The following is a 25,511-nucleotide window of genomic DNA, read 5'->3' as shown; positions in this document are numbered from 1 at the left end:
GCCTGGTTTTTAGAGCCCTGAACCTGGTTGCTTGTTCTGTGGCCTCCTTGGTCAGAAGAATCCGAATGTCCCTGCAGAACACGCTGCTCTTACTTAAGCTGGATGGCTCTGTGGTCCCGCACTGGAGCCCAGAAGCTGGGACCTGAGCTGTATCACCCAACCATAAACCCCATTCTGCTGCTGCGTGGTAAAGACATGTCCTAGGAAAGGCTGGGATGGCCTGAGGTTCTGGAGATCATGACAATGACATGATTTAGCCCTTTTTTTTCCCCATGGCATGCAAAAGTTCATGCTGATTACTACTTTGTTAGATAAAGTTTTATTTGCTGTAGAGGACCAGAGCAATAGTTGTTTAAGTGGAAAAAAAAAAAAAGAAAACACCATGTTTAAGATTTGCTTACAAGGTCAAGACATAAGAACAACATCATCCTTGTAGCAAGAAGGACATTACTCAAATAATAACTACAAATAACGTACAGGAAAGAGTCACAAAGTCATTACAGCATATACCTATCAGGAACATAATATAGTTCCACAGCAGTCTCTTACTCAAGTCTAGTTCTTTTGCAAGCATGTGCAGCTAAGTTTCCATTTAATTTACTATTCTAGAGCTTACTGACAGTTCCAGCTAGTTTTTGTATTTTGTAACAAAAATGGACAGAGGAATTAACATTTTTTGCTAATCTACTCCAAAAGCTTGTGGTGTTTTTCTCAAAAAGTACATTCATAAGACAACAATTAAAAATATTTTTTCCAGGAGATTTAGTCAATTAGATGTAATAGTAAGTGCCGTGTTATTTCATCACAAATGGAATTTTTACCTCAATTTCCTGGAATGAACTGTTGATCATTGCGATGAGCATGTTCAGTAAGACAATGACCATAGTAACATTATAGACTCCATAAAGGACATAACCGATATTTTCAATAAATTTGTGTTTATAATTGATGACAACTGATTTAACTTCTGAGAGTCCAAATATAGCCCAGAACAACGTCTTGAAACTTTCTTCAACACTAAATGGAGAAATTGAAAATATGCATATGTTACTGAGCAAAAGCTGCATATTATTATTGTATAAATTGCCAGTTACCATTTGTATATAGTATACAAATTTTTGTTGTATCATAATGTTGAACTTTATCACAATGATATTGTGCAGAGTGAGTATATTACTTTGCTTCACACATACTGGCTATTTCATGATATAAGACTCGAAACATTTAGAACAGACAATAAAAGCACCTCATTCAGTTTAGGAATTACACTGTACATCCTCAAAAGAACATTACAATGATTCACTTATTAATTACTTTAAACTGCATCCTACATGCTTACCTGCAATGTGAATGTAAATTACAAAAATAACTAACCTGTAAATACTTTATTATAATTGCACTATTAGCTTACTTAGTGTGAACTATTTTACCATTAGTATGAAATAACATTCTGAAATTGTGAAGGAGACAAGATTTCTGAGATTCAATAAGCATTTTGCAAAAAATCAATCTCCCAGAAACCAATCCTCTGGCTGAGTATTCACTATTCCCACATCAATCCAGGGTAAAGATAATGGGCCGTGGTGTGGTGATACTGATTTTTTTTCAGGTTATTTTCTTTAAATATATAAAAAAGAAATATGTATTTCTTCTTTATCATTTTATACAGATAACATCTGAGATATCTTTTCCAATTTCCACCCACTTGCAGGCATATTTTCTTTTGCTTTGATGAACAGGCCTCAATTCCCCATGATCCAAATGCAGTAGCATTGCAAAGTGCATTTTTGATTTTATTGCATTTATTACACTATTGCATTACTGCATTATTGTTAAAAAATATTAAAAGAAATTTGTCATTTTTCAGTTGTGAAGCTACCCCTTTGATTATAATTTATTCATAGTCCATCAATGAATTGCAGTTTTAGGTACTTTATATATTATAAGAACTAATAATAATAAAGAAAGCAATAATTATTTTTTTCCCTCTTGGCAAAGTTTATTTTCCTGGCTGACTATGCTTCATAAAAACTGCTGCTTGAACACCTTGACAGCCAGAAATTAAGCGGGTAAGGACTGTAGGGCATAGAACAGGGTGAGTTTCCGCTCAAATGATTTATCTTAAAATCACAGCTAAAAAGGCGAGGCATAACAAAATATACCAAATGACTGCTAATAGATAGAGAGAGTAGATTCAGAACTTCTGTTATGGTGGGAGAAGAAAGAACAATAAATGCAATTAAGAGTAAAAAAGTAAAAAAAAAGATAAAAAGGAAATACATTTTCTCCTCACAAGGTGTAACAGGTCCTTGTCATAGTAAATTATAGAGTCCCAGAGCTTAAAACAGGTCTTAGACATTTTTTTTGCTAGTAAGAATATACAGAGTTGTCTTAAATGAAACATTTTAAATGAGATTTTGTCCCTTATAATATGGTGTTTAAGCCTGCTTCAATTATATATAAAAATGGCACTTCATGAAGAAATCAGACTTGCTCCCACATGCTGCTGGGGAGCCAGTATGCTGCTGTGCTGTGCCCGATGCAGACTGCCCTCGCTGGCCGGATGCCATCCTGCAGGGCTTGACCCAGCCTATGTCTCCAAATCCCTGAACAGCTCCTTACCCATGGAGTGCTATATTACATTTAAAATTAAAATATGAAAAAAGTAAAATGTTTATGTTTCAGAGTCATCTGACATATGTACAGTGCTGTGCAAGCGTTTGGAAATATATCTTTTTTATAAGCCTCTCCAATACAAATATCTTGACATCAGACTGTGGTATCCTTTAGGAGCTGTAAAAAAAAAGTCTCCTTATTCCTCTGCCTAAAAAAAGCATAGCTTATAAATCTAACATTGAGACTTGAGTCTTACGAATCTCACTGGCTGCTTCTTCCCTATCCCACTGGAACTCCAGATTCTTTATAGAATCACTGAATTTTTGGCTTTATTTCTCCTAATCATGTCCTTTTACACTTGGACAATGTCTCTGTATTCTTCCATGGTCACCTGTCCCTGCTTCCACTTTTTATATGCTTCCTTTTCATACTTGAGTTTAGTTGGGAGCTTCTTACTCATCCATGCAGATATTCTGCCACCTTTGCTTGATTTCCTGCACATCAGGCTGGACCAATCTTGAGCTTGGAGAAGGCGGTTCTTGAAAATCAATCAGCTCTCTTGCATCCCCCTTTCCTCAGGTCCATATCTCATGGGATTTTTCCAAGCAGGTCCCTGAACAAGCCACAGTCTGTTCTGCTAAAGTCTAAGGTTGTGATCCTGCTATTTGCTTTGGTCTCTTCTCTCAGGATCCTGAACCCCATCTCATGGTCACTGCAGCCAAGAGTACCCCTCATCTTCACATCCCCAATTGGTTCTTCTTTGTTTGTAGATGTCATGTCTAGCAAAGCGCCTCTCCTTGTCAGCTCCTCAGTCACCTGTGTCAAGAAGTTATGAACTCCAGAAACCTCCTGGACTGCTTGTGCCCTGCTGTGTTGTCCCTCCAGCAGATACTGGGGTGGTTAACATTCGCCATGAGGACCAAGGCTTGTGACTGTGAGGCTTCTTCCAGTTGTCTGAAGAAGGCCTCACCCACTTCTTCCTGATCAGACGGTCTGTAGCAGACACCCACCACAAAATCACCAACATTGATCTGCCCTAGTCCCGACCCATAAGCTCTCAACTGGCTCATTGTCCATCCCAAGGCAGAGTTTCCTGCATTCCTGCTGCTCCTTCACATGAAGGGCAACTCCTTCTTGCCTTCCCAGCCCGTCCTTTCTGATTTATCAATGTTATTGGGATCAAGAGCTGATTCTCTGACTTCAAAAATATCTTGTCAGCACCAGACCAAGAGAGAAAATTACCACTCAGTCTAATAGGAGATTTTATAAAACATGCAAGCCTTATACAACAATTAGTAACTGAATACGTACAATGCAAGCAACCGACTTTCCATAAAAATAGCCCACAATCATTACAGTTGTACTTACGTTGTGAATGCTTCATTTTTTTTTGCTCCCAGATAGTAGGAATAGAGATTAAACATCCCTATCATGAAAGCCACAAATACCATGATAAATATGACCATGAACTTGAAGATGTCTTTCACAGTTCTGCCAAGCGATATCTGCAGGGGTCCAAAGCTTTCATTAGCTGGCAGGATGTAGGCTATTCTGGAGAAACTTAATACTACTGCAATTGCATACAGGCCTTCAGATATGATCTGAGGATCAGACGGATCCCAGTTTATTCTGGCTAGAAACAAAAGATGAGAATTTCTGTCAGATTTTCATGCCCACCTTAGGTTGCTCACTTAATTACTCCCTTTTGGTGAGTAACAGAAGAGTAAACCAGAGTCAGTGTAAATTGAAAGCGATGGAGCTATGGAAATTCGAAACAGTTGAGGTACCATCTTCACAGCTTTTCTTTTTTCCTTTAATTGCACTTTGCATTGTGTATTTTCAATAATTTTCACAAGAAGACAAATTATAAGGCTTTGCTGTCTAAAAGTAAGGAGAAGCTAGGCTTTACCCTTTGGAAGTTAAGAAACATAGAAAACCTACTTCCTCCTTTAAGTGAAATCACTAAGAGCTGTGAATACTCAGATTCTTATTAACTTGAGCTTCCATGTGCCAAGTATGACCGCTCAAACAGTGCCAGCAGTGAATGGCCACTGCTTCACAGTGCTCAGCAAATGTTTTACATGAAGATGCTGTCAGAAATATAGTGAGAGAAAGGAAGAGAATTTGATAAGACTGACACAAAAGTGATATGCTATTGCATCTACTGATGAGAGATGAGAGAGAGAGATGGGAGGGAAGGAGGGAAAAAGAGAAGCCTAGGGTATCTGAGATAGCTGAACAGGTCTGGATCTATGAGAGGTCTTTTTGGAGAAGCTGCTGGAGGCCAGGGAGAAGACCTTTGGCTACTCAAATGGCCCTAGTCACTTATCCTTGGCCAACTGAATTGAGCCACGGTATATCTAAATCCTTTTCACAGCTCCACTGACTGTATTGATTAGATCTCCACAGATTATAAAGGAAATGCAGACAACTAAAACATCCAGAAAGGCAGCTGAAGTAATTTTTTGGAGTTGAATCCTGACTAGTTTAAGTAAAATTCAGCTTATAGTGTCAAGTGAAGAAAAGTGAACAGAGCAAATTAGAAATATGTATCTAATTTGTTTATGTTATCCAGAATGAACTGTTTAGATGTAGGGAGCTGAAATCAAAAAGTGTCATTCACAAACTCAGAGGATGGTGGGAACTATGATGCTTCTCCAGTTTTTCCATCTATTCCATCTTTTATTTACAGTGAAATGATGGCAATCTTTTCCTGACCTACAACAAACACCCATTTCTATCACTCTTTCACGCATCAACATGTCCTTACATATAACAGAAAATGATATTCTTTGAGGAACTTAACTGCCAAGCCAATATTCATATGACATGACAAACAAATGAAAGACTATGTGATTTAAAGTGTAACAAAGGTTCAACTAGTATTTATGCATTGCCTTGTTAGCTGTTGTTCATTTCTTGCAGACGTGCATATTCTTTAGTTTATTGAGCCTGAGTTTGTCATACGTCTCACTGTAAAGCCTGCTACACACTGAATTCAAATGAGCAAAATGCTTATATAGCAAAATACTGTGTATTTTAGCATCACTAGACATGCCTACGCTAGGTTTATCTATCACATGGACAACTAAAAGCAAAGATGCGATGGCAGGTGTTTCAGTACGGGCTATGAGACACACGTCTTTCAGGTCTCCAGAAGAGCTGCACTGTGTTTACAAGCCTATGATAAAACCTAGCCACTAATTATTTGCTATGAATATTATCCATGCTAGTATTAACACACATAGATGTGCTACAAGCAGACTGTGATGTACATGCACACACTGAAAAAAAGCTCAAGTCTGCTTAACTGCAAAAGAGAGTCAGTACTCATGACTAATGCCAACAGAAACCGCCATGCTAGGTAATACAATATTGTGTCGCTTAAATGAGATAAAAGACTAGCGCTTGTCATGTCCAGAAACTGTGAACATAAACAGCAATCCCTGTTTGCAAGTTTTTCAAGGGAATATCATTTAAAACTGAACTAATATTTAACTAGATGCTTTATAACTTTCTATCTGTATTTTTTAACTGGAAAGAAAAATTTAGAAAATTACAATTTAATAGGCTTTGGAACATTTATTAATTGCTCTGCTTTTTCTACACTCTGGATAATGAATACTATCAGAAATAGTATTTGAGGTATTGATATACATCAATGTAATTCAATATCTAGAGAAAAATATCGGAAGAGAGATGTGTCCGTCTGAGCACATATAAACAGAGCTCAACCTTTTCTAATTTGGGCTATATAGCTTCTACTCATTTCTCCTATATGCCAAGCAAGTTTATTAACATTTTTTATCTCCTACTGGCACAGAGAATAGTTTGAGAAATATGAAAATAGTATAATGGAGTCTCTAAGTAAAGAATTAGGCTGTAGTTAAAAAATACATTGGCTCTGTTGGCAAAGACAGTTTACAATGTTTCTAAATTTCATTGTTTAGGTTTATCTCTGGATTACAGTACACCACGATCTCAGCTCTGCTAACACAAATGTTTGCAGGATAGGTTTGTGACTGAATCAATGAAATGACCTGGATTAAAATACCTTTAAAAGGGTATGGGGTGAGGATGGGGGTAATTTTAACCTACATCATTCCAGTGCTCTAGTCTCTAGAATAGCCCCCCAAAAGAAATGCATGAGCATAGAAAAGGGAACAGTGATCATATAATTGGGATGAGAAAGAGAAACAGGGGTGGGAATCTTCTAAGCAACACGTTACGGAAATAAACTGTTGGAGACTTACGAACAGCAGAGCAGCAGAGCAGTTTTTCTTGGTTCAAGAAGTAAATCTTAATTGTGTGCAATAAACTCACCCAAAGTGTAGTATTTTATGTTGGGCTCCAGTGTGGGACTTGTCAGATCTTTCATATTTGCATCAACAAAGTTCTGGGCTCTGGAAGCATGCCAAAACGCCATAAACCTTGCTATGAATGATGCTGCAAAAATTGCTAACATACCAAAATCAAGCATATTCCATAACTCAAAAAGGTATTCCTTTGGACCTTGAGACCAAATTTCTTTACATTCAGACCATATCATACCTGTGTAACACAGAACAGAGAAAACTGTGTGTTCTTTTTAGCTTCGCATTCATTTTATTTGATATTTTATTATTTATGGGGTACGCTCCTGGTTGCAGTCATGCTCAAAACCATTTTGATCAGTGGGAGTTCGAATGCACATTACAATCCTTGGACCAGCAAGTTCATATACATGCCAGTACTTCTTTCTCATGTGAGGAGTAATAACAATCTTTCATAGTGTTTTTTCCTGTATAACTCCAAAAGTTTTTGAATAGAAGAATGGCACGTCAGTATTCCCCATCCATTACAGACATGGAAAGAGACTGAAATGCTCTAGCATGGTCATATAACACTGGCAGAACAAATAGCAGAACCAGCATTTCTTCACTTGCAGCATACCGTGGCTATAGTCTGTCTTACTGAAATTGCAAGTATATGTGACAAATGAGCATGTAAGAATCAGACCCATTGCTTCTCCAATAAGGCAAAGGTTGCATTTGATTCCTAACTCTCTTGCGTTAATAATCAAATATAGGAATATAATATTTATTTATTATATCCTTTCTATTGAGCAAATAATTTTCCTTTTGAAGACAAAACTTTCTTAATCATGAACTGAATTCCTAGGATTCTAAAGAGAGTTAATAAAAAAAAAAAATGGAATAATGTCACCATTTTTTACAATACTTAAAGAAATTGTCTGGAGGCCCTTTTAGTCACTTTCCTGGTAAGACCAATTACAACATTAACTACAGTAATTAAAATGCAATGCTACATTAGCATGCACTGAGTCCCTTTTCCAAAAAACTCTACCTGCTTATGTATGACATTGAAACAAATATCAATTAAATCAGCAAGCTAAAACTCCTCAAGTTGAAAGATCATTATTTACTCCCTTATTAACAGATAAAATCATTGAAATTTATAGAATATTTGGAAATCTAAGGGCTACGTTATTCCCAAAATACACAACCATATTCATTTATATTCAGCCAAGTGATAAAATAAAGCCTGTCAATGTCTTTTAAAGCTATAAGAATCAGTTTATGTACAAATGGCTTCAATTTCAATCATAGAAAGTTCATAAATTAAAAGGTTTTATATGCATAAATTCTTGAATGGAAAAAGATGTTACTTAGCTTGTTTTTAACTCTCTCACTTAACTAATAATCAGAACTCAGGTCCTCAAAATATTTAGGTGCCTAAACCCTACTGGAATACATGGAATTAGACCTGTAAATAGCAATGAGATAGCTAAAACATTTCTGAGGGTCTGTGCTCAGGTTCTTACACTAATCAGCATTGAATGGGTCAATACTCTTCGCACCATTCATTTCATGCCTACTTTGGGATAGAAAAATCTAACAATGAATATTCAGGGACCTAGATTCTGCTTCTCTTTTGTCAAATAACAATGCTTTCACCTGTATTCTACTAATTCTGAGGGAATATCTATAAAACAAGGGAATCTTGGCAGAAAGGGACAACTGGACACAAAAAATCTTGGCCCATGATGTGGAAATCTTTCCCCTTGGGAACTGACACTCAGCCAGAATCATATTAACAAAGAAGTTGTAGACATTTCTCTTTTATATTCATAAAACTGTATTCATTCATATTCAGCTGTTGTAGATTTCACCTACGTCCTTGACCTGAACATATCTTATTAGCTAGGCACGCTTGAAGGTCTGCAGGAAGAAACTGTAGGCCAGGGAATGCAGCCAGTTGAACAAACCGCCTTTGTTGCAATTTTTACACATAATATCATTAACAGCAATGGATTAAATAGAACCCTGGTTTCACTGATATCATGGTAAGATAAATTTAAGTAAAAATTAATCTTTACCTATTACCCAAGAAATAATTAGCATCTCCATCCATGAGAAACAGGATGTTTTCATCCTAAATAGCTGTTTTACATTGCCTGTTGTTTCATTGGGTCGGAGTTTGGTGCCATCAAATCTGTCAGCTGCATTCATGACTAGTAGACCAAGAAAAATGGTGAAAGAGGCTGCATGGGCCACAAACTTCATAAATGGTCCACGCATGATCCTCCCCAGCTGCAACACAGGTTATAAAAACAAAGATATTGTATCACCTCCTTCCAAAATATGCAGGTATAAAAAGAGCAGTAACACAGAGAAATATATATTTAGAAGAAGTATGTGCACTATGATGCCATGCTGATAGTTACCTTTAAAATAAATATGCTAATTTCAGGAAGATATTTTTGTTACTCAGTTTCACCATATATTTTTTTAACTCAATGTTTTCAAATTATTCTATTATTCCTTTGGCACAACTTTATGTTTATTTTAGATAATGAAGAAAAATATTTCTTTTTATTGTTAAAATTCTTTTAATTTACATTCTAATGACCTTTGTGATGCAGCAAAGAAAATGGGATTTTGACACTTATTAAAAACATTAAATTACCACCAGCAGTAAATTATAACTGAAGTATTCTGCCTCCTAATTGACAGGATACACAGTTTAGTGCGTCTATTGTGCCGTTTTTCCAACCTGTCCTCACTTAAAGAAAACATCAGTAGGCCTCAAAAGGTTTTGTTTATAACTCTGTAGTATCTTGCATTCCTCTCTGAGTCTTTCAGTGGAAACGTCCTCAGCGTTGTGGTGACTAAATAGAACTTCGTGATGGTTTAGCGTGACGCTTAAAAACCCGCAACGTTCCATGTAAACTCACATGAGGCTGAACTTCTAGAAATTATTTACTACAGGGAATGTTTTGAGAATGCCTATATTTTTAGTAAAAATCTTAGCTAATTCACTTAGTTGGCAGCTGCAGAAAAATGTTCCTCTGTTATTTTAGATGAAGACAATAGCTGCATGTGACAAAAATGCCATGTAAAGAAGTCAAAGCAAGTGTCACGGATCCCCAGTAAAACAGAAAACAATTTGCGTTCTTTTGAAAAGGGAGGGGAAGGCAGAAAAATAATTTATTGCTGTAAATATTTTTGCTACAATTGTTTCAATATCAAAGTCAGAATTTTGTTGACTTTACAGACAGCTTTTACAGAAGCAAAGAGCAGGATGCAGCAGAGGATGCAGTAGTAAAGTCTTAAACACGGACAACATTAAAAAACCTAGACAAATACAAAAATAAATACTACTAAAGGAACACTGTCAAGGTTAGCAGGCCCAAAATTTGAGCTGCCTCCTCTTTTACATATTATTTTGCAAACCCATGCCATTCATCATATTTCCTCCATTTAATAAAATGAATGTTTTATTTTGTAAGAAAGAATTCCTTCAGCCTCATGAGATGATCTTTAATAACAAATTGTTGTGTGAACTACAAGGAGAACACGTGTTTGTCACGGGAGATTTTATTTCAAGCTAGCAATGGGTAGTCATAAACAACAGAAAATAAAGCAGAGCTGGAAAATGATACCTTGACACCTTGACAGTGTCCTTTTAAATGCGTTATGCTTGTGTTCATAAACGAAGATGGGTTAGAAGATAGATATCAGAAAGAGACACAGCCAGAAAAGAAGAAAATATACTGAAGGAAGAAATGTTAATATATCAGTTATAAAAAATATTAAATTTATAAGAATTAAATCCTACCCCCCACACCTCAAAAAAGACAGGAAAGTCTTTACTCTATATAATAAAAACTTCATAGAAACAGAACTGATTACAGCTGAACTGATTACACAGATGCTGGAAGTTATGATGACACCGATATATAAAAATGACCCAAGAAAATCTTAAAACGGCAGTTTTGTAATTTTGAACCTCTTTATGGAGAAGATAAAGGTCAGAAAATATGAAATCAGGGAAAGAAAGAGGAAAATGTAAAGATGAGGCATGATTTTGCAAGCTGTTGAGAGTTTTCTGTAAGCTAGAGTCCCTTTTTAATATGCTTTCAGTGCACATTTTGACATAATAAATTCCCTCCCGCTACAGAGACCAAGGACATGAAGTTCTGCATGTCCTCAACCTCTTTCTGTAACATGTTCTTTTTTTTATTTTTAAATTGTTTCTGATCTTTTGTGCTTTAGGTTGCTATAGAGTTTTGGGCAGTGTTTTATAAGTTGTGTTGTTAGGAAGGACAAGACACAGAACAGTTGTTCTGTGAATTATTTTATGTACATTAGTCTATTATAGGATCACCTGAAATTGCAGGGGACTGGAATCAGTGATTTACGTTATTGCCCCTCATGTGATTCTGCAGAAATATTCAGTACTGTAAAATTATGGAGAATTGTGTTGATATAAAATAGATAAAATATGACCCTAGGTGACACATCTGTCAAGAAGGTAAAAAAAGGCCTATTAACAAAATGGGTTAACGTACATACTTTTCAAGCAAGAACAGTTCCCCAGATCCTCACATATTGGACATCACGGTCAATCTCATTTCCTCTGTCACAGTGCAAAAGAGGAATGTATATAACCCCGAGAACACTGCTCCTGGAACTATGGAGGGACTGATCAAATTGTTTCTTTAGCAGTCCCAACCCCAATCCCCTGTTTGAAACAGGGAAAAAACACTGAATTTCAAATTCAGATTCCTTGTCTTGCCCATAAGCTGATCAAATTACTTAGAAGTTCAGAAAGCCCAAAAATCTGAATTCTATTACTAATTATAGCTAAACAGCTCTGCCAAAGGTATTAAAGATTCTCGGAGATAACAGAAAATAAATTTTACTCTTTCAAAATGCCATGTAACAAAACAGTATTCTAAATGTTTGGGATTAATTATGTTTGGAGTTACACTGAATTATCTTCTAGAAGAAAAAAGCAAAGAGTTGGCAATCGTCAGAGTGCCTCCAAGTGGAACGCTGGCCGAAACTCAAAGCAGGGGCAGCCTTTGGTCCTTCCAACATCCATCACTAGCAAATTCCTGCCAAATCGACTGGATTCTGCCCAGAGAATGCTACCAAATTTCTTCATGACGTGAAACTCCCCATTCAACATCTGTGGTCCAAGCTCAGATTGACTAACTTTTTCCTAAACAGGAAACTGTTTAGCTAAACAGGTAAATGACTGAGATGCTGCAAACGCTCTTGTGAAGACAATAAGGCTGCTCCTTGTTTGCCTTTTGTAGAGCCATAGCATGAGAATTTAAAGAGAGACGTCAGAATAATTCCACTGTTATTTTCACCATTAATACTTTCTCTCAATATTTTAGCTCTCCTCCACAACTGTGGCCTTTAGTGCCAAAGCTGGAAAAACAAAGGGCACTTTATCTCGGTAAGAGATAGAAATAATTACAAAATTCCACTAATTCATATATTGGTTGGCCTATGTTGCTCCAGAAAATGTTTTGCATTGGAGCCATGGAGCCATGGTTTCTTTAATTTTCGAGTCATATTAGATCCATCTTGATCAAACAGTGAACGTTTCTGTCTTCAAAAAACAAAAGAAACAGATTTTTAAGTATGAGTGAAGCACAAGATAACAAATTGTGACTGGTGAGGTAGATTAGTTTTCACATTTGCAGAATATAATGAAACAAAAAACATTTAACATATAGATCACAGGAAAAGAGGATTACACAGTAACAGATAATATGCCACCTTAAAGGATGCTGTCCACTGAACCTTAACAGCTTTTCCAGGATTTAAGATGTCTTTAAATGACTTTAAGATCTAATAAGTCATTGAAGAACAAAGACAAATAAATAATTCACTGCTGTATTTGAAAACCGGTAACTAAAGTATTGTGATTCTGAAGGCCTGTTTTAGACAAAAGTATTCATAAAACCCCTAGTCACCATACAGAAAAGTGAAAATGATATAACTTATTTTTATTGTCTAGATTGAAAAAAAAGAAAGAAAAATATGACCAAAAAATCCCCAACCCTAAGCCCTCTTTCTCCTCTCACAGAACAGTAAAAAGAAACACAAAGACCTCAGGTCTCTCTTTCGACTTTCCTCTTGCCCTGAACTCTGTATATGTACACAGGACTCTTCCACCTGCTTAACGCATGGAAGTTATACTGTGACCACTGACCAGTAGTACACAGAATCAGAGAATGGTTGAGGTTGGAAGGGACCTCTGGAGATCATCTAGTCCAATCCCCCTGCTCAAGTAGGGTCTTCTAGAGCACATTGCCCAGGATCGCGTCCAGGAGGGTTTTGAGCATCTCCAGGGAAGGATACTCCACAACCTCTCTGGGCACCTTTACATCCTTTATACCCTTTACAGCATCCCATTTTTTTACCTCTGATATACTCTCCAGGGAAAACTTTCATCAGTGTCCACTTAAAAAGGACAGTGACCAGCGAAAGCTGAGCTTCAATACAAAGTTCTGCAAGGTTCTCCCATCCTCAGCGGCAATGCGCTCTATTGCACATCGCTTCCAAACAGAGACACAGCGGTAGGATTCAAAACCAAGCAACAGTACATTATAAATGGATGCAGGCAAGGCTGCGTGACTGCTCCAAAAGCCTCGCGAACTATAATGAGCCTTACTGATTTTTGACAATCCAGCAGGTCATAGCTGTGAAAGATGAGATCAGATATTTGCTTTTGCATGGCTGCTAGGAACCTCATACATTGTATTTGCGGGAAATAAACAGTGTGAGTGATTTTTCTGCAGTCTTTAGAGAACTCAACAGCTGTTTTCTACTGAAGTTTTGGAAACAGACTTCAGAGAAAATAAGTTACCGAGTGGCTGCAGGGGGCAGAGTTTGCTAAAATCCAGAGCATCTAATGTTAACTTAAATTTAACTCATCGTTACTTCAGTGACTCCAGAACAACACAGTTCTCCTTGGTGGATGCATGACTTCTGGGAAACTGCTGATGATTATTTCAATTTCTGGTATTCGCATTTCAGCAACTTGTATCCATTTATTTTTAACCACCAAATAAAAGCACGGGGTCAGCTTTATTGTGTTGAAGTTTATAACCTGCCCTTTGAGCTAACCGGAATCAACTCATAGCTTACACTTAGTCTAGCTTGGAGTCAATGGGATACGAGGACTTTCAGCATTTGTTAGGATCCGGACCGGCTATCTTTCTGTTATTACTTTTCAGGTAGTAGGAGTACTCACAACAAAATACAGACCAGGGACATTCATTCAGCTTCATTATTCAGTAATAATACTGTAGGAATCCTCAAAAAGGCAATTTCTTACTTACTGGGAAACACTTACTTTTCATAATGTTCTTCCTTCAGATTTTGTGGAATTATTAATTGATTTCTTTTTGATTTAGTTAACATATATATCTTATTGATACAACAACAAAATGAGGAATAGACTAAACTCATTGTTTCCGAATTACGGTTTCTGCAAGGCAACAGTTGATAAGCCATTCATTGTATTCAATAATATTCATTGTATTTAACACAACACATTTACCTATACTAATTACAATTGCCGGAACATGTAATTCTGCAGCCGTTCCATCATCATACATCTAAAATAGCATGTATTATTGAAGAACATCAATAATTTGTACCCGTGCTTCGTCTTGGTGAGATAGGAACCTACATGCAGATGATGTAGCTGTTGTTAAAATGCCATTATGAGATTACACAGACTGACCTTACTGCAAGGAGCAATCCAGTAAGCCATTGACAGGAATGGCAGTCCCACAGCAACAGCAAGAACAACTAGAAACTTCACTGCCATCGTCTGTTGTCGTAAACCTGACAAATTCTCATACCAGATTGAGAGAAGTTGCTGCTGGCAATTTGGATGTGCCACAAACTATGACAAAGAAAAGGAAGACAACAAAAGAACATTATTATCAGAATATCACTTATTAAAATACTAGCTGTATGGAGTGCTTTAAGAATGTGGGAGTAACAACAGTTCAGCTAATATTCAAAACAGCATCAGCAAGGGTACAGGGAAAAGTTTTTTGATGAGAATAATCTCCCAGAGTACAGGCACCTTGCTATTAGCAGCAAAAAACCTTTAAGGTTAAAAAACGATGATTTCATTGACAGTGTTCCACCACAAACTAACAATTTCCAGCTAACAGTAATTACCCATCAGCTTGACTCTGGGCAAACTCCACTTGCTTCTGACACTTATAATTTTCGTGTTACTATGTCAGATGTTCTAAAACTTGAAGTCCTTCTGCTCTGCAGAGGATGCCATGTAGTCTTCAGCTACGAAAGAGAATATGCCTTGTTTTCACATGCTAACGTAGAAAATACCAGTTTTTCAGCTGACATAAGGATACAGCTGTCACTACTGCAGGAAATCAGCTGAAGGCTATTTATAACTCAGTACTTCTGGAATATTATGGACAAACACTGCAAAACTAAGAAGTCTGGCCTATAACCTCTTTTCTGTCAAAACCTCTAGAGAGTATAAGAAGCATGTTACAAAGGTAGATATTAATAGACAGTGGAATTCCTTTGCATCGCAAACTTTAAGTCTAAATCTGGAGTATTTAGACATTCCAAAATTTAACTGAAACCAGTAATTTTTTTCCAGAATAATTCCCTATGTTTTAAGGATGATTGGCTGAGGGTGAAAGAAATGTCCCTTTTACAGAACAGGCAGGAGAAAGCGTTCAAAGAAAGCTCACATTCATTAAGACTTAAACAAGGTCAATGTGATATTTTTCCTTTGAAAGTTGTTTCAGCTAATTTTAGCTTTCCAAACTTAGTTTTCCAAGTGTTTGCATTCAGTGCTGTAGCTGCTGATTCAAAATGGTTTTCTTCTTCTTTTCTTCCCCTCACAAATGCAGTAAATACTGTCCACATCTAAATATTTAATATTTCGCACAGAGATGTGAACAACTGGATTTTTGTAAAAAATCTGTAATTCTTCCCAGACAAACTGGATCTTCATATTCAGTCCACTCTGGATTTTTAAGAATTCCGATTCGCTTTGCCTCTTCTGGCTAAATACAAGCTTTTTTCTGCTTTGCTGGGAAACAGCTCAGCTCTGCATTAGGCTAATCTCCTTTTGATGTATATTCCTTTGCGGAACCCTCCTGTCCCTCATTTTTACACACTTCTTCATACAAACAATTTCTCTCTGGCTCGCTGATGCTTCACCTGCAACTCTGCAACCTCCCTTATCCAAGAGAAGCTTTCCAGGAAATTCAAACATCTTGGTGTAGCTACCAACTCAGCTAGATCCTACTCACCAAGGGCATTCCAGGTACAGACCAGAGCCTTAAACTGGCAATGGAAATATAAAGTAAATCAAAGAAGGACTAAACATAACTCATGCATTCAATGCTACCTGGAGCCCATTGCTCTTCAGACGCAAGAATCCCTGTATTGTTATATCTAGATTGTGTCTCTGGTCATTGTTGCCGAGAAATACACATTTCCTGTGAGCTAAGTTTTCTGAACTTTCTGAACAAGCCATAATAGCATGTCAAAAATGTGTGTTTATTATCATACAGTGCAGAGGACTGGTGCTCTGTCCTCTGTTTCTTATTGAATGCAGTTCTTTTCCAGGTTTCAGAAGTGGTGCAAATTTCTTCCATCTTCTTTAGAAGTAGTTTAATGCCACTAACAAGCAAATAGCTGCAAATTCTGCATCTAACTACATATTTTCTCAGAGCCATTAGCTTTCATACTCACTGCGTGCAGTAGCCTGCATGTCTGCTTCCTGTTTACATTGCAGGCTACGTGGGGCAAAAATTCTTTTGTTTGAAAAATACACTTTGCAGAAGGGCTGAAATGTTCATGCAGTGGCAGGGGCTACTGTACCATAAATGTTTAATAATGGTACAGTATAACACCCCCCTCACTACTTTACACTTCTGTTTGATCAACATATCGGCTTACTTTTTTCACTTCGTACTTAATGGCAAGTTTTAAGCGGCTAAGGCTGGGGCGGCCATGCTCTCCGTTATTATGATTCATCTCGACGTCACCATTCAAAATTGCTTCCACTTCTTCTGTGTTTCTGCACAAATCAAGGAGTCCAACCACAAAATCCTTGCATTGCATAGACAATTTCTTGTAATCATTCTAGAAAAGAAAAGAAAGAAGAAAATAACTTGCTGAGCTAACACAAGAGAAATAATTCTACATTTCCATTTTACATTTGTGAGCATCAATAGTTTTTTTGCATCTTCTTATGCTTTTGTCTGGTAAACTATCAGCACTTTGCTATCAGGCAGCTACTTCTCGTGAGTGTACACAAAGAGTAGGACTCATCTCACCTTGGTCACCTTGGACATCTGCACTGTCAACTTTTGCATGTGAGTTACTTCTCTAGACTTGCTTTATAGTCAATCAATAGCAACAAACACCTTTACTAAGATCACATGACATATTTTAACCTTTATTCCAAGTTGAGATGAACAGCACAGCAGAAGTGATTTATTTATTTGCTGACATTCACAGAAGTTTAGATAATTAGCTCAGCTATAGAAAGTTAAGCTGCAGATATCTAGAACTGTATAAGATGAATGTCTTACAGAGAGCATAACTGCACAGTTTCTTACTCTTCTTGTGAATTAGATAAACACATTGCATTTTCTTAGGCTTTGAATTATTCTTGCAGATCTTCTCTGAACTCCTTCTCATTTTCCAACATCTATTGTAGCTTGCAAACACAAGGATTTATTGCTGTTTTCCAGCAATGGAAACTAGCAATACAGATAGCATGGTAATATCACATCTCTAACTTCAAGCCAATGTTCTCATGCTCCATATCTCAGGACAGACTTTTCTGTGTTAGCCAAAATGTTGCCCTGGGACTGCAGGTTCAGTAGTTCATTGCTTTTACTACTTTCTCAGTCACTGCTTCCAAAAGGTGTGCCTCTGGCTCCTAAAGTGAGCCATATACCCCAACAAATTGAAAATACAAGTCCACATGGTCAGTTAGTATTAGACAGAGAATTGGTAAATCCTCTCCTGCTTTTTTATTATTAGATCATATGACTGAAATGTTATTAAGTGGTAAAGGATAAAACAAAAAAAAAAAGATTTTGATCGTCATAACCCATAGTTACTACACAGTTACCCACAGTAAGTACTCCTTACTTGAAGCTGTATGTGAGTCATAAAATATTTATACGGATAGACAGATGGATAGATACAGATAAGCTACAGGCTCAGATATATTGCCCCAGGCCTAGACCTTTTGAGAGAGTCACTCATACATGTATCAACCACTTTTAATATTCTTATCATCTAAATTAATTTTATTAAGTCCTAAAAGATTGATTTATTGTAAACTTTTTCCCAAACAAAAAGACGAAAAAAACAAAAAATAAACCACGCATGACTGCTTATGTAGTCTCTAAGCTCCTGTTCAAAGTAACTTTCTATGAATGCTTTTATTACAGTGACACATTTTCCCCTCATTCGGTCTGTTCTTCCAGCATTCTCCTTTCTCCCATTTTCCATCTTTGTTCAGTCCCTTCTTTTGATCACTTCCTTCCTGTCATCCAAAACACACTTTGGAAGACAAATCATTAACTTGAGTATACAGAATATACTAATTTATTTGCTGAGAGGATGCTTCATGCATGTTTGTTCTTTTTTAACCACAATAACACAGGACCAGTTTATTACCTGGACATATTAAAGGCTTGCATCTGAGTTCTACGTTTCACATCATTAGATGAATGCTAACTTTCATAGACAAATAGTTATACACAGCACAGTATGCCTACAGAAACCTGTGTGTGGTTTATTTTTTTAGTAACGTAATCTAAGTAAGCTATCTCAGAACTGTCATAAAAGCACAAGGAATTTTAATGTAGTTTCTCTACAAGGATGACACAAGCCAAATACTAAAATGAACAGTTTCATGACAAACTGAATCTTTATGTGAGTGCAAAGCACTTTCCCTGTCTTCAGAAGAATAGGTATAGAGCTAATCAAAATCCTAACTCCTTAGCACTGCAATAATTTTTTTTTTAGGTTAATATATCACCTTCTGTTTGACTTACAGTTTTGTATCGGTAGATAAGATTAGATTTAGAAATCAAGTATTTTAATACTGAAAAGTTCTCCTCAAAACTAAGGAAAACGAAGCCATTCGGGTCTTTCAGGCAAAGGAAAACAAAGAGTCAAGCTTGTACCCTTGTATAATTAAGCACTAGGAACTGTTCTAAGCTGATGTCTGACACTCAAATATTAAACAAAAAAGAAATATATTTAAATATTTCAAAGAACAAAATAATGTGGCCTTCATAAATAAGTCTTTTGTATCAGTATCAGTATATCCATATCTTCTGGTATGAGATACAGATACATGTATATATATGTGTGTGTGTGTGTGTGTGTGTGTGTGTGTGTGTGTTCATGTGTATATGTATACATATATACATGTATATATATGTATCTCATAGCAGAAGATATGAATATACTGATATCCATATATATATGCACACACATGCCTGCTCTTACACACAGTCTTTAGCACTATTTTTCAGCTCTTGTGATTGAAACATGGAATGGATTTTTAAAATAGTATATCAGGAGACTATTCATCCACAGTGGAGTCCCATGCCTTTGCGTAGTCTCAAAAAAAAAGTCAGATATGCTAATTTATTCCAGTGAAGAATATAATTTTTTCTGAGCATTCTTTTTTTCACCAACCCGAATACTGAATGGGCACTTTTAAAATTAGCCAGATACCCCTGTTCATACTTTGCAGAATCATCTCATTTGAACTTAGGCTCTGCACGTACTATCACAGTATATTTAAGCACCTAGGAAACTCATCAGTAAACTCCACCAGCTTATTTTCTCAATTGCAATCACAGTAAAAGGGCCTTCCCTCCCGCAAAAAGGGGCCGCAGCTGCGTTCTGCGGCGCAAGCGGAGCTGAAGTCCCTTCAGCAGAAGGCTTACAGCAGAGTAGCTGCGGGCAGCACCACTACCCACAGCCACAGCCTCGGTCAGAAAGGGGGCTCACCCTTTATTTTATTTATTATAGAGTCAGTAGGACACAACACACATCCTTGCTCTAGGTTACTGCTAGCTATCTTGAGCTATAGTCTGTTATGAAGAAATTATCCTCTTAGAGAAGGTCATGGAAGACAGATAGGACAGCCATGTCCTAAACCACTGCGGGAAGATTTGGCAGAGCACTAATACAGGGGAAGGCAGTGATATGGTCCAGCCTGGAAAATCAGCTTTGAAGAATGGAAGCCTCTTAGCTTGCAGACACTACTGCATGGGCCGCCTTTTGCCCTGTGTTTCCTTGGTCCACTTAAATGCACACGGATAGAAAAAATGATTAATTTTAACACACTCTTCTCGCTATCTCAGCGTCTTTCTCTCTTCCAGATAGCTTCCTCTCCTTCAGATTCCCGCGTGTCTCATCATTAAAGGGGATCAAGAGAAAATGACAGATTTGTTTGGCTTGGTATTTTTTTAAAAATTGCCAAAGGGTCACAGAAAATTGCAAGAGTTCTCTTTCACTGCAAGTTGTAAACTTCTGAATTAAAAAAAATCACTCCTAAGGGACTGGAGAAGGCAGTTTGTCATTGATACTTTCTCTGGGTGGTCTTAATTTGCTGTTTGGAAGCTCTGCAAAGAATCAGCCCTTAATTCTGCAAATAAATATTTGTGAGCTTTATATTATTCATGGGAAAAATTTGGTCCAGGGCTCCTCTGCAGTATAGGAAGAACTAAATTTTGCCATGCCAAAAATGAGGGGACAGTGCTGGCTGCTCCTGCCCTGCAAAGGGAAGTCGAGGATTTGAGGCAAGTGCTGCAGAGGATAAACAAGCAGAGGACCAAGACCTCAGTGCCAGGGGAGGGTGGAGGTGGCAGCAGTGGTTTCCGAGAGGGGTCACCTGTCCTTGGTGACAGCAATAGTGGCAGCTTGTCTCAGTGTCCCAACCAAGCTGACGATTTCTTTAATCAGCTTTTCGTCCTCCCTCCAACTGTGTCAGCTAAAGAGCTGAACCACACAGTCGAGCATGAGCAGTGCTCCAGTCATTGCCCGGCCTCTGACTAGTGAACTGCAAGGGTCAAAAGCGAAACCCGAGGTATCCATGTACGAGGATGTAGGATTTTCCTGGGCAAGATCTAAATATTGGACTTAGGCATCTTAATATGTAGGGACACACATTATTCCTCTTACAAATATCACCCTACTCCTTTCATGTCTCAGTTCTGCATCTCTAAAATGTGATGATAACTTTTCTCTAACAGAGGCAAGAATACACATAATGAAGATTTGGCCCTGATTTCTGTAATTGGGAATGTATGATAATTGCAAACAAACAGAAGAACAGAGATGATAATTCCGATTATGCTTTTCCTCACAAAAGCAAACTTGTAAGACTTACTTAGTGGTGTTAATTCACAGCAAACAGTAACATATCTACACTTATCTCTTTCCAACCCATCCCACTACGCAACAGAAGATCTGTTGCCATTAGAGCTGCAGAGGATTTGCACTAAATGCAAATCTTACGCGTTTTGGGAACAGGGCTGGGCCACAGCTGTCCCCCTCAAAACTCCAGGCCACATCTCTGCTGAACAACATTTGTCAGATGTCATCAAGATCGTTATTGACCTAGTAGAGATAATTAGCTCTAGGGTGCACAAACAGTTTAAATGAAAGAAAATATTGATGCAAGCCCAAAAAATAAAACTATTTTATACACTATCAAACCTTGCAAAATGCATATGTAGCCATGTGAAAAAAAGCTAAGACTGGCTTCCAGCAAGTCTTGCAAATTTCAAAATTATTCAACTCAGACTGAATTAGTTGTTTGATTGCTACAGAAATATTCCTATACTGTGCTTGACACATCAGCCTAGTTATTCTCCCTTCGTAAGTCATTCTCTACTTTTCCTGTATTTATTCCTAACAAAATGTCACTACCTCCAAAGCATTTATAATAAGAACAATACCTATAACCAAATGCAACAGCTATGTAATGCTAGATAACACTGCCACAGAATTTTGAAGCAAAGAAAAGTTTATTTCAGAGAACAGTGGTTTCTGCTGATTACAGTACTTTTTTCCTACTTTGCATGAAGCACAGTTTCATGCTCAGTGTTATTTCTAATATTAATTGCTGGTATAAGACAAGATAGATAAGTAATTTTTCCAGATAGTCATAATTCAACCAGAGCATAATTCAGCATCAACCCTTTTCATTGCCTCTGAGAAAGACCTGGAAATCTTCTGTATCACAGGTTGCTATATGCACTCACTAGCAAGCTCCCTTGCAATAATACTCTACCAGGACTATAACGTGTGTGTATTTTAAAACTGTATATTGTCAGCAAGTTCAGTCTTCATATAGGCAAGGCTATAAATACTTTAAATGGCTCAGGTAAACCCTAGGTGGAGCTAAAGGTTTACCATGCACCAGCCAACCTATGCATTAAAAATATCCTTTTTTTGATTACACTAACATGTGAAACATGTTTTAACCAAAACTATATTTTTACACAAGGACTACACTGTCTGCGTAATTGAAGCAAAATTCCGAAATAAGTTAAGGGTAACAATTTCCTAGATAAATTGCTGCAAGGAGGAATATGGGCTTGCAGGAGCAAAGACAAATCTGGACTCAGTAAAGACAACCATGGCCATTTCCTGCCGCCTGTAAACACAGCCTTTGTACTGCCTGCATTGAACCTAAGCCAGATATTTCTCAGTCAAGCCCCCATCCTGTCTAGACATTGTAAATGTTATCACTCATCAATAGTGTAAATGTTATCACTCGTCAACGCATATATAAATGTATGCCTGCTTTCGATATTTATCCAGAACCACCATATGTTTTTAGTGCCTACAAAAATGTTCAAGAAAAACCTTTAGGTTGTCAGCTGCATGCCCCTGATGAAATGTTAAATTAATGGAGACTTAAATTTCTGGCTATTTTTGCATTGCCGTGTGCTCCTGTTCCTCATTGTTCCTATTCAGTTTCGGTCTACTCTAAAGAGCATGTCCATCCCTAGCAGACCTTGGCTGATTTATGCTCAGTTATATGGAGCTGCCTGGTCTCTTGCCTAGTCCCCTATATCTGATGAGTGACAGTGTCTCAAAATCTCTGTTGCAATTCTTTTTATATTACTATCCTAGAAGCAGAGTTTCTAAGATAGAAGCTTCTAGGATAGAAGAAAGTAGAGATTTTAGACAAGAAAACTGAGATAAAAGAGGAACTAAAGGTCCCACAGGGATGAGCCAGCTTATGAGGGGTAAGGACTTCCTCACGGGTATGTAAGTGCAGGCTGGAGAAGCCTGTTTTCTAAGCCAGTCCATCTTTTCTCACATGTGCCCCATTTCCTATCCTGGTGACACCAGGGACAAACTACTGTGCTCCCAGTTCATCTACCCAACTGTGTACTGCAGCACACATTTGAAGGATACTTCTTGCTGACATTTGCAGTTGATGATTTTATTTATCCTTATCATAATCTTAACTTGTGTGGCTCCAATTGTGCTAAAAGGAGTTATACAGTCCCTACAGATCAGACATAGTATTTAACCCAACATTGCAGTGAACTTAACAGATTGCATTTATGAAATACAAAAAATGTTTTTCTGTTCTGTTCTATATTTACTTCCCTTTAAGTTAATCAAGTCCTTTTGTTTGTATCTTCAGCAGCTGCTAAAGAGAAGGAAACAGAATATGTGCTGTAAATACTCTTCTCTGAACTGTACATTCAAGCAGCGGATGAAATCTTGGTCTACGGAGGCCACAAGGATTTCTGCCAATGATTTCATGGTCCAGACAGCCCAAGCCTGGAGCAAGAAAGACTTAGCCTTGGTGAACTAGGATCAGATTAGGGAACTCTTTCACAAACTGGACATACGCAAGTCCGTGGGACCTGATGGGATGTACCTATGAGTGCTGAAGGAGCTGACCAATGACATCGTGAGGCCACTCTTGAATATCTTTGAAAGGTCATGGTGAGCAGAGGAGCTTCCTGAGGATTTGGAAGACAGTAAATGTCCCTCCCATCTTCAAGAAGGGCAAGAAGGAGGATCCAGAGAACTACAGGCCGGTCAGCTTCACCTTGATCCTTGGGAAGGTGATGGAGTAACTAAACCTGGATACTATTTCCAGATACATGAAGAAAAGGAAGGTGATCGGGAGTAGTTAGCACGGCTTTACGAAGGGGAAATCATGCTTAACCAATCTGCTAGCCTTCTGCAATGAGATATCTGCCTTGGTGATGAGGGGAAAACAGTGGATGTTGTTTGCCTCGACTTCAGTCGGCTTTTGACACTATTGCCCACAACTTCCTCATAGACAAGCTGATGGAGCACGGGCTAGATAAGTGGTCTGTGAGGTGGACTGAAAACTGGCTGAAATGCTGGGTTCAGATGGTTGTAGTCAGCAGCAGAAAGTCATGCTGGAGGCCAGTCACTAGTGATGTTCTAGGGATCAATACTGGTTCCAATACTGTCTTAACATCTTTGTTAACGACCTGGATAATGGTACTGAATGCAACCTCAGCAAGTTTGCAGATGATATAAAACTAGGAGGAGTGACTGATAAACTGGATAGTTGCGTTGCCGTTCAGAGGGACCTTGACAGGCTGGAGGGACCATTCAAAGGGACCTTCTGTCATTCAGTCCCATCACCAGGACTCAACAGGGACCTCATGAAGTTCAGCAAAGGGAAATGCCAAGTCCTGCACCTGGGAAGGAATAACCCCCTGCACCCGGACAGGCTGGGGGCCAACTGGCTGGGAAGCACCTTTGCAAAGAAGACACTGGGGGTGTTGGTGGACAACAAATTGACCATGAGCCAGCGGTGTGTCCTTGTGGCAAAGAAGGCCAATGGTATCCTGGATTTCATGAGGAAAAGCGTTTCTAGCAGACTGAGGGAGGTGATCCTTCCCCTCTCCTCAGCACTGACGACATTACCTGGAGTGCTGTGTCTAGTGCTGAGGTCTCCAGCACAACAGAGCTGGAGCAAGTACAGTGAAAGGCCACAAAGACAATTAATGGACTGGAGCGTCTCTCATATGAGGAAAAGCTGAGAGAGAGCTGAGATAGCCTGGAGAAGAGAAGGCTCAGGGGATATCTTATCAATGCATATAAATATCTGATGGGGGGAAGTAAAGAAGAGAGGGTCAGGCTCTTCTTGTGGTGCCCACTGACAGAATGAGAGACCATGGGCACACATTGAAACACAGGAAATTCCATATGAATGCAAGAAAACACTCTTCAGTCTGAGTGTGGTTGAACATTGGAACAGACTGTCTAGAGTGGTTGCAGAGTCTCCATTCTCAGAGATTCAAAACCTGACTGGACATGATCCTGGGCAACCTGTTCAAGCTAACTCTGCTTGAGCAAGGAAGTTGGACCAGATGATCTTCAGAGGTCACTTCCAACCCCAGTTATTCTGTGATTCTGTGAATTTGGCTTGCATAAGTGACCAAACTGTCTCACTTCAGTCTTCTCTGCTTCCCCCTTTGCTGAGCCAGCTTCTCCCCTAGCTGTTCAGATTGAGTTTCACTAGCCCTA

The 25,511-nt window shown here is 38.1% G+C and overlaps 1 protein-coding gene across 2 annotated transcripts in view; it reads right to left on the bottom strand.

Annotated features, from left to right (window-relative positions):
- Positions 1-25,511, bottom strand: part of TRPC6 (transient receptor potential cation channel subfamily C member 6) — a 108,578-nt gene that overhangs the window by 15,188 nt on the left and 67,879 nt on the right. The window contains exons 3-8 of one of the 2 annotated variants that reach the window (XM_068930397.1): positions 16,887-17,072; positions 14,671-14,835; positions 8,996-9,209; positions 6,940-7,191; positions 3,985-4,249; positions 822-1,017 (exon numbers count right to left, since the gene is read on the bottom strand). In XM_068930397.1, the coding sequence (XP_068786498.1) occupies positions 822-1,017; positions 3,985-4,249; positions 6,940-7,191; positions 8,996-9,209; positions 14,671-14,835; positions 16,887-17,072 (1,278 nt within the window). The remainder of the gene's footprint in view (positions 1-821; positions 1,018-3,984; positions 4,250-6,939; positions 7,192-8,995; positions 9,210-14,670; positions 14,836-16,886; positions 17,073-25,511) is intronic. The other variant, XM_068930398.1, reaches the window with a different exon arrangement.

This window comes from Struthio camelus, chromosome 1 (genome assembly GCF_040807025.1).
Source record: "Struthio camelus isolate bStrCam1 chromosome 1, bStrCam1.hap1, whole genome shotgun sequence".
NCBI classification, from domain to species: domain Eukaryota; kingdom Metazoa; phylum Chordata; class Aves; order Struthioniformes; family Struthionidae; genus Struthio; species Struthio camelus.
The sequence above is the reverse complement of the archived record's forward strand: the minus strand, read 5'-3'. Positions and strand labels throughout refer to the sequence as shown.